Genomic DNA, 17,569 nt, shown 5'->3' on the forward strand with positions numbered 1-17,569 from the left:
CTGGCTCCTATCCTCATAAACAATCCATTATTGTTTTTTCTGGCAGCAGGTTTTCTAAAAGCGGTAGCTGCCAGAGCAAACAACAAAGAGCTGCTCTATGAACACAGCTGTAATGTTTGTGAGGGAAAGCGCTGTCTTCTGCTCTATTTCTATTCAAGAGATAGCAGAGAATCAGAAGAAGGGGGAAAACAGAGTGGTTTCTTCTCCTTTTCCCTATGGGGCAAAATGAAAAGCAACAGGGAAGGTAGACAACACAAGCTTAAACCTGATTAAACTGTGCAAGTGTAACAACCCTAGTGTAGTATCTGTGGAAGCCATCATGCCCTCTAATGTGTTTCCTGGCACTCAGCTGTTCTTCCCACAAAATCCTCTTCTTTAAAGCAAAGAGCCAATTGTGACCTTCCTACATGTATCTGGAGGGGGTGCTTCACAAGAGCTCCGGAGGGATTAGCTTTGGGTCTGCATGGAGCATCCATTCAGGTATAGGTGCTGAATCTCCTAACATTTGGCAACTGACTCCCATGACAGCCATTTTGTGATCTGTCCTGTCCCCAGAGCAGCCATTGACTATTTTTCAAAATTCTAATAGTGTCTGTAAGGTCAACAAAGTCAAAGACCAATGACAGGACTTATTTCTCAGTAAACATGGACTACAAACAGCTGATGAGAACTTGCATTAGTCATGGCTAAATTCTTCAAAGGTTATACAGACATTTCTGCTCAGAGTCTGCCTTTCACAACCATCCTTTATAGCAGGAAGCCTGGTTTTGTATTTTTCATTTATTGTTTTAACATTTGCTATCTGTTAGAGCAGGGGTCCCCAACCCCTGGTCTGTGGACCAGTACTGGTCCATGGCCTGTTAGCAACCAGGCCATGAATTGTATAATTATTTCATATTATATTACAATATAGTAGTAGCAGTAGTAATAATAATAATAATAATACATTGGATTTATATCCTTCCCTCCACTCCAAATTTCAGAGTCTCAGAGCGGCTCATAATCTCCTTTACCTTCCTCCTACACAGCAGACACCCCGTGATGTGGACGGGGTTAAGAGAGCTCTCCCAGAAGCTGCCCTTTCAAGGACAAGCTCTGCCAGAGCTATGGCTGACCCAAGGCCATTCCAGCAGCTGCAAGTGGAGGAGAGGGTAATCAAACCTGGTTCGCACACTTAACCACCACACTAAACACTTTAGAAATAAAGTGCACAACTGTATTATCCCGAAACCATCACCCCCCTCCCCAGTCCGTGGTAAAATTGTCTTCCACAAAACCGGTCCCTGGTGCCAAAAAGGCTGGGGACCACTGTGTTAGAGAGAGAAATCCTCAGACCATCTCACCATCTTTCTTATGCACCAAAGGTGATACTGCTTCCACCCGGCCACACACTTGTTAAGTAGCTGTCTCCTGTGGTGTTGCACTGCCATGAGAAGCAGCCCCCTCTGCCTTGAGGATTGGATGTAGGACTCCTTCCAAAGGATGAACGCAGCCTGTAGCTTCACTGTCCAAAGAGAAAGACAAAAACTAACATAGAAGCAAGGGGTAAAATAAAAGGGGGCCATGTAAACCAAAAATGAAAGAGAGATACCCCCCATACTAACATAGACACAATAGAGGCATGACTCCTAATGTAAGAAAGAGTGCCAAAGCTTGCAAATGTAAGAAAGCATGGAGTAAGAAGCTGCTGCAATGTTACAAAAGTCCTGAGCAGGATGGTGCAACCCTTTCCCCGATCCCACCTGCAGGCATATACAATTGACATAGAAGCGCCCATTCCCCCAGGAGATGGAAGGGGAAGTGAGGTCAAAAACTGAGAGGATCGTTCCCTCTAATGGGAAGCCTATACAAGTCCTGGCTCCACTACTGGATAGAAGAGGTCACCCTGTCTGAATTTCCTTTTTCCATCTAAGAGGGAATGGGTAGCTGCCTGCAGAGACGCATGTAATGGCTCAATGCAGCAACGAAGTTAGAAACTGAAATCTATGCCAAGCTTGAGCACGTTGCGTTTACCCAGGGGTACCTCTTATGCTCACCAGTATGCAAATGTTTTCTGGCATCCATCACAGCCTCTGCTTTTTGCTGACGGCAGTATACACGTAGTGAGGTCGTGTCCCTCCACTGGAGCACTACCTATGCAGAGAAAACAGCCTCCTCTTCACAGGCAGTCCTGCTCCACTTTTTACTGTCCTCTTCTTCAACTGATGGCTCAAAGGTTTTCCCCTATCAGAACTGAGCCCCTCCAAGTGGCCTGTGAAGGCTCCACTTCTTCTGCTGCCCACACTGCTATTCAGAATTACTGTTGGTGCCCTCATGCTGTATATATATGAAATTAACAAAAGAAGCTGAGGGGTAGTCACAGAAGGTGCACGGGAAAGTGTGATTTGCTTCCCCATCCCACCAGGGTGATAGGCTCACCCCCACAATTTAATCGAGTATCTGTGTCTCCCTGGAATAGAGCTTTCCTTCATGTGAACTGTTACCTTGGAGAGAATTGTTCTTCTGAAATGCTTTTCTGCCAGTACAGTCTTCTTGGCTTCACTCTTGAGATATGCAACTTTCCCCCTCCAGGCATGCAGCACCTGCCTGAGGAGAGATATACAAAACTGAAGACCTAAAAACTGAATAAAATTCTTTCTGAGGACAGTTCCTTTCCTTTTCGAGGTTTGGAATGGGAGATATGCTGCGGTGGGGCAGTATGTGTGTCTGCGTCACAAAAAGTGAAAGAGTCTATACAGTTCTGCAGCAGCACCAGGCCAGGTTGCACAAAATTACAGGTTAAAAAGATTTACCGTAACAGCTCCTGATTATGCTGCTTCTCCTTTTTGTCCACGTCGTACAGAATGTATTGTGCTTTAGTCTGGTAAGTCTGTAAAGGGAAAGCAGTGAATCCTTATTTTTTCCCAGATTTAGGTAAGATTTTATTTAAGCCATTTACCAACATCACAACCATAATTTAATTTAAATAAAACCCTGAAATAGGCCTACATGACTCAGCATCCATCTCATCTTTCCTTGGAGAAAAAAGATGACACTGACTTCATTCCAAAGATGGGGATGATGGTACTATTTTTACTTACTTACTCATAGCTATAACTGGTGCTAGTTTTTTAAAAAGATATTTGTACTAGTCACCTGTGGAACCGCCTGGCCTAGCAACCTTGTTCCTTTTAGCAGTATTATGTTTGAAAATTTTATTTACAGTAAAATGACTATCTAACTGTAACTGGGCTATTACTGAAAAGATGTAAAAACCCTGTCCTTTAGTAACCATTTTTGGAGGCTCTGGGGTGCACAATTTTTTAAATGTAGTAACAGGAACTGCTCCCTTATATAATGTTTTTTTTTAAAGCAGTATCTCCTTTTTCCATTAGTCACTAGACTTACATTCTGCCTTTCCCTCAAAGTATTGCTCAAGGTCATCGTACATGGCCTCTTCCCTCATTTCATCTTCATAACCACCCCCTCAGTTAGGCTGATAATGGTGACTGGCCCAATGTCATACCTTGAGCTTCTCAGTGGAATGGGAATCTGTGCCCCATTCTCCCTCCCAGTTCCCTCTCACCACTACAGGTTCTTCCAGCTGTATTAGCAATTGCTTTTGTTATCAATTCTAACCAGAAGTTTGTTTGCATTTCAATTTTCCTTGAGTCCAACAGATGTAATTTATCCTTGGTCAATCTTATTTCTGCCAATGTGTTTTCAGAATGCTTTTTATTACATGTTCCAAGGTTTTAATCTCTTCTAAAATATACCATGCCCAATATTATTTTCTTTAAAAATTCCGTTAGCACATTTTGCTAATAAACTGACCTCCTATAAATGTCTTGCATATCTAATTTCCCCAAGATTTTGATTAAATATATCTCTCAATTCTGATTTCATACATCCATCTATATAACTCAATGCTTCCAATACAGTATCAACATGAAGCGGATGAAGCTTAATGGGGAGCTCTGGAAGCAAATGACAGCTACTGTGTTCTAGGAATCAGGGACTCGCCAATATACTACATCATTTGATCCTTCTTTGCAAATCTCCTGTATCAAGGCAAAATAATGGCTTAACTATGGACCTTCCTACACTATTATTTGTTTCAAGCAATACACAGTAACAGGTTCTTTTGTGTTCTGTGCTCCAGATAACTTTTCATACCCGACACTGCTGGACACAAAAAGACCCTCCTCAAATACACAGCAACTATCCCAATGCAAGGATAATCAAGTCCTCTGCATGTGAATACTCCTACACAGAAAATAAATACCACGATATTCTAAGGCATATACTACAGAGGTCCATCACAGCCAAGCCAAACTAAGATGGTGCTCGTTCACAGTAAAGCACCTGGTATTTCACAAGTACAAACTTTAACATACCTTCCAGGCTGAAAGGATCCTGTGCAGTAAAACATGCTGGTAATGCACATCTGCTTTCACAAGCTTCTTCCACTTCTCAGACTGGTGTCTCAAATACTATAAGAGGGAAAGGCAAAGGAAAATTGCTGGGAAGAGCCATTGCCATTCCTGGGTCTGACAGATAGCTTCCTGTAGCCTCAAGAGTTAGCGGGTGGCTTGAGTGAAATATGCAGTGCTCAGACAGGTTATTGCAAGGGGAGCCACACAATACAGGTCACTGTTCACTGAAACCAGCGACGGATCTTTCACCTCTGCCTCACTCTAAAAGATCCTGGACTTTGGAGATGCAATGAACCAGTCTCAGCCAGTGCCTAACTAAGTTCAATATAGTAACTAAGTAGTACAGTTTGACCAAGCAACTTGGCTGTTGTGCAGGTTCAACACCCTGGTTAAAAGTGACTGCGACACCCCCCACCCCACCCCAAAGATGAGAGCTGCAGGGTTATACTTTTCATTACTTTCAACCTGGTCTGGAGGTAGAAAAAGTGATGGCAAGCACATATTAGGATGGGTTGTGTCTGGACCAGACTCTGAGTCTAGGCCACACTCTGTTCGGCCTTTGGAATTCCTCTGATTGTATGCTGGACAGCTCGCTCTTGAGGATTTCATCTAAGAACTCATAGAAGAGGATACCTTTGAGATGAACTCTTTTTTTTAAGACAACTTAAGAAGCTCCACTGGGATTAGTGGAATCTTGGGAGGGTTCCTCTTCATGTTCCTTAGGTAACTTAAAAAGTAATCAAGAGTAAACACTCTGGAGGAGGAAAAGAGGCCTGGGATTAGAATTTCATCCCTAGACCCAGTTGTTTGCTTAAAATTTCCAATCCAAGGAATACACTGTATGACCCAAATCTAAGACGTGAGCAATGTCCTCCTCTTATTCTAAAACCAGAGGGGAGCAAGACACAGGGAGCAAGACACAGGCCCGCAAAGAACTACAGGAGAGAGAATAATGTGAAAATTACATCCCATGTTCAAAATCTCATCCTCCTGGATTCTGCAAACTCTTTAAAAATCCCATTCACCCATCTCCTTGTCACCCCTACCCCTTTCAACTGACTCTCAGCTACAATCAATATTCTGCCCCATCTGGAACATAGTCTATATCAAGCCAGATTTAGGATTTGTTTTCCTTTTAGCGAATTTACAATCAGAATCCCCAATCTAATTAAGCCCATTGGCACTTCTGGAATGTTGGGAAAGGGTAGTGGGCAACACTAGAAAATAACTACAGGGGTTTGTGTGTTAATATCAAAATATTAGAGATTCCAACAGAGGTGCTGTTTGCCACTGAGAGGAGGGGAAAATTGTTGGGCTCAGCTACCTCCAAAGAGCCCCAACCAGCCTATATGAAGGCTATGGTAGGGTTACAACCACAGCCATTGTCCCTATTCCCATGGTGATCTCCTCCACCACCAGGAGTGCAGGCCTTTGTTGTTGTTTTTTAAAATCAGCAATTAAATATCATTATATCAATACAACACTGTGTTTGTTGAACTACCAGTTTTCATTTAAAAATAAAGTAAATCTGTAGCCACTTCCATTGCAAAGATAAGCAGGAAAGGCATATCGTCTCAACAAAAGGTCTTTTTTAAAAATGAAAGCTGAGAATTCAGAGAACCAGTTAAACGTATTGTTATAATGCCTTTTTTTTATGAAAAAGCCTTGAAGGCCTAGGCAGAGGGGATGTATACTGCTGGGGGACTGGGGCAGAGAAACTACAGGGAAACCTCATTTCCACAGCAGGGAAACCTTATTACTGCTAAACCAGCAGCTGCACCAGCAACAGGGAAATCCCATAAACCTGTTCCTGTGAAAACTATCTGGGATAAGGCAGTAGGAATAAAGGAGAAAACAAGAAGAGTTCCTGAAGGTGCTGGAGAGTTGGAATAGGGGAGCTTCTCCAATGGAAAGGGAAAGGACTCTGCCTAGTTTGCACAGCCCTGCCTGAGACTGAATTGGAGGAGTAATGCTCACAAAGAAATCCCCAATTTTTAATTGTTAGAGGAGGGTTTCTTGCAGCAGAATTTCTAGGTTCACATTACAAGCAGCTAGGCAGAGTACTGGTTGCTTAGCAATCACAGGAGAGGGCGGATTTGATAATGCATTATTTCTCTCACCTGTTGCCACTTTCGCCAGGTCCTCTGCAGCAGCTTTATGGAGTGGAACCTCAAAGCTTTTCCCTCCTGCTTTCTCCTACAAGAAACCACAATCAGCATTCTTACTTTTCAGGTGGACATGAGCCTTCACTTTTTGGCTATTCTCTTAGATTGCACTCTTGTGAGCAAAGCTGTTAGTTTGGGATATTTTTGCCTTATGTAAGCATCTACTTTTTTGAAGCACTGTATGCATATTATTACTTCTCTTGAATTAAGCTCAGTAGCTAAATGAAGGAAGAATACGTATGGTCATGGCAATATGCAGGGCAGTGTCATTTGCTAGCTATATATTTTAAAACAAAGCTGTGTGTTAGCAAATTGTCATCAAAGTTCAAAGTACACTTTAAGCCTGGTGGGTGTCAGATTGGGATTAAATTGGTGCATTTCCACTGAACTCTGACCAAAAAGAAAGAAACCTCCAGAAAATCAGCAAGACCTGCAAAGGACCCTCTAGAATAATACACCAAAACAGAGCACGTAATAAGAGCATGTGATAACATCCAGACCAGACTTGTTTCTCTAGCCAAGCAACATTTGCTGCATCTGCTCTATGATACAGATTTCACTTTTGCATCATGATGGTCTTGCCTCTCTTAGAACTTTGCTCTGTGGATTAGGAAATAAATTTATGTGTTGCGCCCGTGGAGTAAACCAGCAAACAATGCAGCCAGTGGAAAATGGTCAAAGGAGCAAAAGAAACTTCAGAGGCAAAGGCAGAGATCAAGAAGAATGACTGAAAGGCTTAGTGAGCCTGATGCGGCTTGTGGCTCAAAGATGCAAGATCATAGTTGGTGTGGCATTTACAGAAAAGAACACAGGAAAGCAGACATTGTTATCCTCTTACAACTCTTTTACCCTTTTTTAATCTCCTGAACATTCTCCTTCCAGAGATGAAAAGCTGCCTGCAAGATTTGGTGAGAGTAATGTTCTTGAGCCAGGGTCTCTTCCTCTTGCTCTTCTATATAAGCCACAGTTCTCCTGCGCCATAAATACCAGAAGTGGGCCAGCAGCTGTTGCTCAGAGTGTAGAACAGCCTGCCAAAAAGGAGAGTACCAGGGAGAGCAGTCAATATTGACAGCAATAGCATCATCAGAGATGATAACAGGCACAGAAAAATCCCCTTCAAGGCTGCCTATGCTACAGGGTGAAAATGAAACACTGGATTTAGTAAGACGGTTTCTTTGCGTAGGTCCAAGGAGGATATCCTTATGAGGATTCCTCCACCTACCTACTTCAAAGAAAGAATTATGCAAAATAGGCAGTACCTTGCCTTTCAATGGAAAGTCCTTCCCCCCATCTCGGCAGAGATTCACCAAGAATAATACACACTTATGCTGCAGTCCTAAGAACACTTTATTGGGAGTGTGCACAACCTGAAGCCTTTGCCATTTGCCTAGGGTGACAATGATTTGAGTGATGAGAATAAAAAAGCAGCTGTCCACTTTAATTTTGATTTCTTGGTCAGCATTATACTGAAACCATTCCTGTAGTGTCCAGGCCCACAGCCAGAAAATTTTAGGTGGGGGGGCCCAGGGAATAAAATTTTAGGTGGAGGGGCCCTGGGGCCCAAAATGACATCACACACTTAAAAAAATAAATAAAAAGGAGAGTGGCAGCAGCAGCAAGGGCGGCAGGGAGAGCAGGGGTGGCAAAAACAGGTCAGCAAGAGCAGTGCGGAGAGCGGGGGAGGTGAAAACAGGACGGTGAGAGCGGTGGGGAGAGTGGAGGTGGCAAAAACAGCACAGCAAGAGCAGTGGGGAGAGCAGGGGAGGTGAAAACGGGGCGGCAAGAGCAGCAGGGAGAGCGGGGGCGGTGAGAAAGGGGGACACAAGAGTGCAGAGAGAGCGACAGTGACCAGTGTGTGGTAGCAAGGGCAGGGAGAGCGGTGGGGAAAGGAGGGGCCATATAGGTGGAAGGGAGGGTTGGGTGGAGAGGCCTGGCCCCCCTCGAGCTACGGGCCTGGCAGTGTCTAAGCATGGAGCTGCAAAAGAAAGGATGGTCCAGCAGTTGGATACTGAAATGGCAAAACAGGGATTCTGCCTTGTTTCTTCAACAGTGGGATCGATCTCCATAAATCAGGAGCAAAAGAGGTTTATTTTGCACAACCCTCCCTGTGCAGTAACTCTGACTGAACATGTGAAACAGCCTAATAGTGAGTCAGAGTACTGGTATGTCAAGCTCAGTATTGTTTACTATGATCAGCAAAAGCTTTCCAGAGTCTTGGATAAAGGTCTTTCACATCACCCACTACCCAATCCTTTTAACTGAAGATGTCGGGGGCCTTCTGCAGGCAAACCAAGTATTCTACCACCATGCCACAGCTTCACTCCTAAGTGAGAGGCGTAACCCTCACTGGGCTATCCTCCTGTAGTTATGGAGAAGTGTCATACCTGCTCAAAATGTACTCACTCACAAATGTGGAAATTGCCTAGAAGTGCAGGGGGAAAAAAACTAGAATTACCATTTTTTCTGCCATCTGGTTCTCCTGCTGCTGATGTGTTCTCAGCTGCCACCTGTCAAATAAACGTCTTGTCCATGTTTCCCTGCCAAGCAGCAAGAATGACCAATGAGCTCAAGGGTCTCCAAGGAAAGAACTCTCTGTCTACGTAAATCTCACAGGTTGAGAAGCCTCAAGACACAGGTGTTGTAATAAAGGGCCCACAAGATAAGGTGAGAACTTTTCTGGGTTTTTAAAAATTCCATTATGCTTTTATTGCATTTACAATTTTTATCTACTGCAACTTTTACAGTACTAAAGGATTTTCTTTTAGCTGTTTTTATAGTGTTTTATTGTATTTTCTTGGTTAAGAGATTTATATATTCTATGAGGCATTTTATATGGGATCAAAATATGGATTTCTGAATATGGAAAGGAAACTCCCCTTCATACAGAAAAAGGAACAGCTAGCAAAAGCCCGGGTAGAACTTTTCTGTCTTATGTGCTAGAATAGGGGCCTCCAACCTTTTTGATCCTGTGAGCACCCTTAGACTTCTGGCACAGAGCTGTGAGCTCAACTACAAAATCACTGCTGTGGGAGAAAGAGCAACCACCTTATGTCAGGGAGTGAAGGTATGCATAACTCCAATAGTGACTCTTCAACATTTCAGGCAGAAGTTCTGCTTCACAGGATGCCCTCTTAGATGAATGCATTGTTTTAAAGTGAAGATCCCTGTCTTGTGGTGGAAGCTGCCACTGAAGCAATGTTTTTAAAAAACAGTTCTCCAATGGCCTGCTGATGCCCTGCTGGGTAAAGGCTCCACCCACTTTCCAAAAAGGCATTCTACAACTTTTCTTTTTGATGTCGTGAGGTCATTACTGAAATATATTTGATGTTTAGTGTACAGTTTAGTGTAGTGGTTAAGTGTGCGGACTCTTATCTGGGAGAACCGGGTTTGATTCCCCACTCCTCCACTTGCACCTGCTAGCATGGCCTTGGGTCAGCCATAGCTCTGGCAGAGGTTGTCCTTGAAAGGGCAGCTGCTGTGAGAGCCCTCTCCAGCCCCACCCACCTCACAGGGTGTCTGTTGTGGGGGAGGAAGGTAAAGGAGATTGTGAGCCACTCTGAGACTCTTCGGAGTGGAGGGTGGGATATAAATCCAATATCTTCTTCTAAAAGCAAAACAAAAACAAAAAAAAACCCACAGCCCTATAAACAAATAAAAAGGAAAGGAAGGAGAAGGCGGCACTGGGTAGATGAATGACTGATCTAGTTTAATGTTTCTTTTAAACTCAAATTTTTTTATTTTTTATTAACAACAACACTCAACAAAGAAAAGAATATATATATATATATATATATATATATATATATATATATATATATATATATGTATGTACTTCCATATAAGAGATACAATATTGCAATCTTTTGAACTTCAATAAGTAATCCAGAACACCTCACTCATATACACACACAAAACATAATAATACTGCAAAAGAAGGGGGGGGGGGAAGAAAGAAAAAAAAAAAAGAGAGGGGGGGGTAGGTTGATTGTATTATTTTCAATTATTCCAAGTCTCACCGCCAAACTTCCAAGGTTGATCATTAGTGAGAGCAAGTGTGCCTCAATACAAAACAAAATTTAGGTATTTTGTTGGCATTTTGTTCTTCTTTGATGCAAAGGAGTTCACGTGAACTAGTTTAATGTTTCTAACACTGTTAGATGCTGGTGGAGGGGGGGGGGAGAAGAGGAATTCGAAAGCAGAGATAAGAAAAAAGAAGGTTCTGGAGAACTGAGAAGCAAAATTTCATACAGCATCTAGCTATGGGGCAGAGAAGACTGGAATTGGGATGTCTCACACACAGACACCCTCCCCCTCCCCAACCACTGGGCTTAACATTCAGTTCATTAACATTGCCATTTCAGTGCAGCAATCAAGAGAAGTAACTTGGCCAGGAGTTCCTTCTCTCCCAATAGAGAAGTCCTTTCCCCCTCTAAAGTGCTAGGCTGCCACAGCAGCATGGGAAAGATAAACAAGGAAATCCTTTTGCACAGTCCCCTTCATAGAATATAGAATCAGAGAATCACGGAGTTGGAAGGTACCTCCAGGATCATCTAGTCCAACCCCCTACACAATGTAGGACACTCACAAATACTCCCCCCATACATCCTCAGTGACCCCTGCTCCATGCCCAGAAGATGGCAAAAACCTCCAAGATCCCTTGCAAAACTGGCCTGAAGTAAAATTGCTGAATGACCCCAAAGGCAATCAGCATTTCCTTGGATGTGTAAGAAAGGGCCATGAGAACTAAGCATTGATGCATGCAACCCTTCCTGCTATCCTTCTCATGATCTGTCTAAGTTCACAGAATCAGCATTGCTGTCAGATGGCCTATGCTTAAAAACCTCCAAGGAAGGAAAAATGCACCACCTCCCAAGTAAACCTGTTCTACTGAGGAACCACTCTTAACTGTCAGGAAGTTGTTCCTAAAGTTTAGCCAGAAACTCTTTTAATTTAATTTCAATCTGTTGGTTCTGGTCCAACCTTCTGGGGAAACAGAAAACAATTCTGTACCATCCTCTATATCAGGGGTGGCCAACGATAGCTCTCCAGATTTTTTTTGCCTACAACTCCCATCAGCCCCAGCCATTGGCCATGCTGGCTGGGGCTGATGGGAGTTGTAGGCAAAAAAAAAATCTGGAGAGCTACCGTTGGCCACCCCTGCTCTATATGACAGCCCTTCAAATACTTGACGATGGTGATCATATCATCTCTCAGTCATCTCTGCAGGCTAAACATACCCAGCTCCTTCAACCTTCCCTCATAGAACTTGGGCTCCAGACCCCTCACCATCTTCATTGCCCTCCTCTGGACACAGTTTGTCTATATCCTTTGTCTCCTTGCACAGCATCAAGATGAATGACTGATCTAGTTTAATGTTTCTAACACAGTTAGAGGCTGTGGAGATATTTCTGGCTTTGCCACCTGAGATTTCTCAAGAGAAGTTGATTCAAGAAAAGCTGCTTTTATACCCAGCTTTTCTCTTCCCTAAGGAGTCTCAAAATGGCTCATAATCGCCTTCCCTTCCTCTCCCCACAACAGGCACCGTGTGAAGTAGATGGGGCTGTGAGAGTTCCAAGAGAACTGTGATTGGCCCAAGGTCACCAAGCAGCTTCATATGGAAGAGGAGTGGGGAATCAAACTGAACTCTCCAGATTAGAGTCTGCCACTCTTAACCACATGATGCTTAGCAAGAAGATATTGGATTTATATCCCGCCCTCCACTCCGAAGAGTCTCAGAGCGGCTCACAATCTCCTTTACCTTCCTCCCCCACAACAAACACCCTGTGAGGTGGGTGGGGCTGAGAGGACTCTCACAGCAGCTGCCCTTTCAAGGACAACCTCTGCCAGAGCTATGGCTGACCCAAGGCCATTCCAGCAGGTGCAAGTGGAGGATTGGGGAATCAAATCCGGTTCTCCCAGATAAGAGTCTGCACACTTAGCCACTACACCAAACTGGCTTGCATATGCAGTCATTTATAGAGTCCATCAGCAGCATTCTCTTTTTAGTCAAAAGCTGTTCATAAGAACAGCCCCTTGTACCTGTGAAAGCACACAGCCATACTCTTCATCCCTCTCCACCAGCACTGATGAACCCTGAACTGACTCCAGGCTTGGAATGTGGTAAGCAAGATTCTTCTCACATAGCAAGCATCAGCTTCGGCATACTGCAACTGAAAAAAAAGGCAGCCTTAGTCTGGATTTCAGAGCGGGAAATACAGCTGCTATGTTGAAGAAATGCCAAAGCTTGAGGTGACTGAAAGACGGGCAGACAGATACAATACCATGGCTACAGTGGTAAGCATCAAGTTAAAGACTTGCTTTCTGTTATTAAGGTCTGCTGCATTTAAGAAGGAAAGAGCAATGGTGCATACTTCCCAAGTAAATAGGTGCCTCAAAAACAAACGAATTAGAAAGGCAAGAATTTAAATGTGGCCCAGTATCGGATGATGTTGAATTATCCCACAACTGGATCATGCCAGTGCAACTACTTTAAAAAAAAAAGAAAATAGACAATAATAGAGAAAGAGTAAAAGAGAGAGACACACAGGGCTATACAGATGAACAGATAAAAACTGGAACATGCATATATAAAAACAATGTGGATCCCATGTGGAGAAATGGAACTCTGTACTAAAAAACCTGAAGATTATTGTGCTATTGAATGACTCCACCCCTTACCTTTCTGTACCTTTTCCAGCCTGCATGATGTTTCCAGGTCTGGAAACACTTCTGTAGTAACACCAGGCTGGAATAGAGAAAGTACAATAGAACACAGGCTACATAATTTCATTAAAAGTCTTGCACAGATACACAAATTATTTGTAAAATGGCAGGTAGCTAGCTACCCCTGCATAAACTGCATCAGCTTCTTAATTACAAAAGGGGCTTCCGCCCCCTAGTGGCAAACATTTCTAAGTTAGATGTGAGCAATGTTCAAAGGATACATTTATTTGTGAAGCCAACCAACACTGCCCCTTGTTGCCTTTAGTCCACCCAAAGGCACCTGCTGTAGCTCTGTCTCTAACATGAGACAGGTCCAGGCATGACTAGTACTGGGAATGGGGGGAAATTCAACATCCACCCAAAATGTCCCGGGAGGAAAGGTTTTAAACAAAAATAAAAAATAGGCTGTAACAAGAACCACCCCATTCATAATAAAATTAGATTCAAAGATTACCACAGTGGAATGCATTGCAGCTTTAAAAAAAGTAGTCACTAGCTCCAAAGTTTCATTTTTATAGCTGTATTTATTTATGCCCTACACTACCTGTAGTGAGAATGAGCTGCCAGTGTCAGACACCAATACTGTGCTTCCTCCTTCCTTTCCAGGGAAGACTTCCAACAATTCCAGAACCTCTGCAAGAGCTGGAGGAGAGAAGAGGGGAAGGAGGAGAGATATAATGTGGAGGACTATATAATCATGCAACCAGCTGTACCTAACCTGACCCAGGCGGACAACAGGCTTATAAGAAGTAACCCTGACTGGCTGGTATAAAAGCCAGACCAGTCAAAGCCAAAGATGACCTGCTTGGGGCTGCTCAAGAAACACAGTAATAGAACCATGAAAATGAGAGAGTGTCATAAACCTCCTCCTTCGTCTGAGGAAGCTTTTGGGTTCAAGCAGGACTATACTTAGTCCATAAAGTGCAGGGGCCACATAGGCTGTTATGTGGAAGTTGTAATGACGCAGATTCATTGTGTGTCTCCCTTTTTCAGCCCTAATTTTTAAGAGAAATATTCTTATTAAGGGTGTGTGTTCAACTATTTATGGTCTAAATACCAATCAAAAAATATTTCCAGATATAATCTGGCATCTAGATGGCACCTAGGATACCAGTAAGTGGGTCTTGAAAAATGCAAGAGCAACTGGGAATTTTTTTTTCTGTAGCTCAGCATTCTACTTGCAGAGAACTCAGCAATATAAAATGACTCTTTTGTTGACAATGTCAAAGTGAGAAAGCAGGAAAGCTCAGGATTCAGATTTTGTAGATACAAGATGAAACAAGGACAGGCTCACCATAACTTGATGCTGCCGAAAAGCCAAATTTTTTCTCATTTGCTTGATGCTAGCTTCCACCACATTTTTTTGTAAGGCATTAAACCCACGATACTGTGAAAAGCAGAAACATCAGTAGCCTAAATCACAAATCTCATCAGATAAGACAATCCTGCTGAAAAGTTCTTATTCTATATGCCTTTAAAAACTGAATGTCTGTCAACAGCTCCTATCTTCAGTAGATAACTGGAAATGGCAGTGTTCCTGTAAATACTTATGACAGGTGGGGGGACACTAGCGGAAATACTGTTGCCTTCTTGAAAGCTGATGTGCTATTTAGTGGATGTTAACATCAAACAGAGTCTGGGAAAATCCAAGTTCAAATCTCTACTACTTTAGGGTAAAGCTCACTGCATGGCCTTGGACTTTCTCTCAGTGTTATGAGAATGGGTGGATCTGAACTATAGTCAGATCTGCTTGTGGCCTTTCTGGAGGTATCTGGTTAGCCTTATAGGAAGCCAGGATAGTCAATAAGATGGTCTGATCCAACAGTGCCCTTTTTGTTTTCAAGAGCCCATTTTATTGATTTCCGGGATCAGAAAATGGCAAGCTGAGCTGCTTTCCTTAACGGGGACAGGCTGGCACTTCTGTTCGGGGTAGTAAAAGGCAAATTAATGCCTACTGCCTACTTTTCTCAGCTAGAGAATTGTGCACAGATACTTTGAGGAGACTTACTTTGGCTGAAAGGGAGTCCCGAGGGGGGGGCTCCTTTGAGGCTTTGAGGGATCTCCGGAGAGAAGTTGCATATTCAAGAGCCCATCTTATTTACCATCTGTAACTATCAGCTTTATACAGAGGTGGTCCCTACCATAAGGCAAGCTGAAGTAGCAGCCTCAAGTGGCAGAGTGGCTGCAACACATGACTGCAGATAAGGCACAATCTACCACAAGCCTATTCTTATTAATGGAAAATGCATGCGAGAACTAGCTATAAAACTGTATCATGTGCTGTAGTAGCAAGCACATGTTTCCAGACCTTTACCTCCTGAAGGTACACAGTTAGGATTGCTGTTTGTATATAAGCAAGGAATTGACACCATGTAGTGTGCAAAGCTGTCCTATGTGAAGACCATAAATGCAGGAAGCTTTTTTCATTGGTCAAAAGTCATTTTAAAGAAACCAGGGCTCTGCAAACTTCTTACCAACAGGAGGCGTCTGTAATGGTGTTCAGCTAGCTCCTGATGTTTAGCTGCTTCAATACATAGCGACACATCCATTGTATGGGTTAAAGAAAAACTGCATTTACTCTGCTGATCAGATCAATGATCTGTAGTTTATCACAGGCATTCAGAACACATGGGGGGCATCAAAGGTATAGCAAAACGAAAAAAGTACAGAGAGGAATCAACATGGGAAGTATGGAAGTTTTAATTATATGAAATCACTTGGGGCTTTTTTTTACTTTTATTGTTTAATTTTATGTGTTTGTAAAAAAAAAATTGCATGCCGCCCCACATACTGAACAATTATATATAAATATCTCTCAGTGAGTTCCAGAGGTTAATTATTATTGCCTAAAAATGCTGGCCCATGTTTTAACAATTTCTTCCATTAACCTGCATTTCCAACTGGGATTCCATTGTGCCTTTGTGGTGAGGCAGAACAATTAAGCATGTGCTCTAGCCATAATTCTCTGAATATCTACTTTCGATCTACACCAAATTCCTTTAAAATGTGATGTTGAAATGTGGTGTTGGAGGAGACTGTTATAGATACTGTGGATTGTCAAAAAGACAAACAAGTGGCTTCTAAATCAAATCAAGCCTGAACTTTCCCTAGAAGCTAAAATGACTAAACTCAGACTATCATAAGGGTTTGTAGAATCTTTCGGGATCAAGTGCCGTGTTCTACTGGAGAAAGTTTTCCTTCCAGACGTTTCGTTCTCAGCTGCGGAGAACATCCTCAGTGGCGTTGCAGCCGGAGCAGGCGCTCAGACCTTCTTGGCTGCTGTGCATTGAGTGACTATCATACTTTGGTCATGTTATGAGAAGAGAAGATTCACTGGAAAAGGCAATAATGCTAAAAAAAGTTGAAAGCAGTAGGAAAAGAGGAACATGAGATGGATGGACTCGATCAAGGAAGCCACAGCCCTCAGTTTGCAAGACCTGAGAAGGGCTATTAATGATAGGACGTTTAGGAAGATATTAATTCAGAGGGTTATTGTAACTCACAAGTGACTTGACAGCACTTAACACACACAATCCTTACAAACTTGTGCATGTACTATGGACAAGAACCACGATGCTAATCAGGTTGGTAGCTATGTTGGTCTGCAGCAGAAAAGCAAGATGCAGGTCTCATAGTACCTTAAAGTCCAACAAGATTTTGAAAGTATAAGCTAGGGGTGGCCAAACTGTGGCTCAGTAGCCACATGTGGCTCTTTCACAAATGTTGTGTGTCTCTCAAAGCCCCCACCACCCCATAGGCCAGCTTGGAGAAGGCATTTGTTTCTTTAAATCACTTTTCCAATGAGAGCCAGCCAGTAGCTTGGAAAATGCATTTAAAGTTGCTTTCTTCCCACTTCTCTCACCTCCACCATCTATTTGCCTGCTTGCCTGCCCTCCTTCCTGTCTTGCAGCTCTCAAAACTTCTGACATTTATTCTTTGTGGCTCTTACGTTAAGCAAGTTTGGCCATCCTTGGTCTAAAATGAAAACTTTCATCTGAAACACATCCAATTATCCCTCGGGTCATTTTTCCTGGATTGCTCCAGGGGGGTTAGACTAGATAACCTTGGTGTCCATCCCACCTTTGTGTTTCTATGTTTAATTTATATCCAACAGGTGATTTACAATATCCCTCCCTTCCATTTATCCTCACAACAACAGTGGGAGGCAGGTAAGGCAGAAAGTGTGCAAGACTGGCTCAAGATCACCCAGCAAGCTTCCATGGCAGAGTGGGGATTTGAACCTGGGTCTCCCAGATACTAGACTGG

At 43.0% G+C, this 17,569-nt stretch overlaps 1 protein-coding gene across 1 annotated transcript in view; it reads right to left on the bottom strand.

Annotated features, from left to right (window-relative positions):
- Positions 1-15,882, bottom strand: part of SFI1 (SFI1 centrin binding protein) — a 28,746-nt gene extending 12,864 nt beyond the window's left edge. The window contains exons 1-13 of the mRNA XM_060250348.1: positions 15,778-15,882; positions 14,598-14,690; positions 13,848-13,945; positions 13,259-13,325; positions 12,620-12,750; positions 9,036-9,117; positions 7,430-7,608; positions 6,536-6,611; positions 4,377-4,472; positions 2,793-2,869; positions 2,484-2,586; positions 2,037-2,133; positions 1,344-1,504 (exon numbers count right to left, since the gene is read on the bottom strand). Coding sequence (XP_060106331.1) covers positions 1,344-1,504; positions 2,037-2,133; positions 2,484-2,586; positions 2,793-2,869; positions 4,377-4,472; positions 6,536-6,611; positions 7,430-7,608; positions 9,036-9,117; positions 12,620-12,750; positions 13,259-13,325; positions 13,848-13,945; positions 14,598-14,690; positions 15,778-15,852 — 1,335 coding nt within the window. The 5' untranslated portion in view covers positions 15,853-15,882. The remainder of the gene's footprint in view (positions 1-1,343; positions 1,505-2,036; positions 2,134-2,483; positions 2,587-2,792; positions 2,870-4,376; positions 4,473-6,535; positions 6,612-7,429; positions 7,609-9,035; positions 9,118-12,619; positions 12,751-13,258; positions 13,326-13,847; positions 13,946-14,597; positions 14,691-15,777) is intronic.
- Positions 15,883-17,569: the final 1,687 nt, after the last annotated feature.

Source organism: Heteronotia binoei, chromosome 11 (assembly GCF_032191835.1).
Source record: "Heteronotia binoei isolate CCM8104 ecotype False Entrance Well chromosome 11, APGP_CSIRO_Hbin_v1, whole genome shotgun sequence".
Lineage (NCBI taxonomy): Eukaryota > Metazoa > Chordata > Lepidosauria > Squamata > Gekkonidae > Heteronotia > Heteronotia binoei.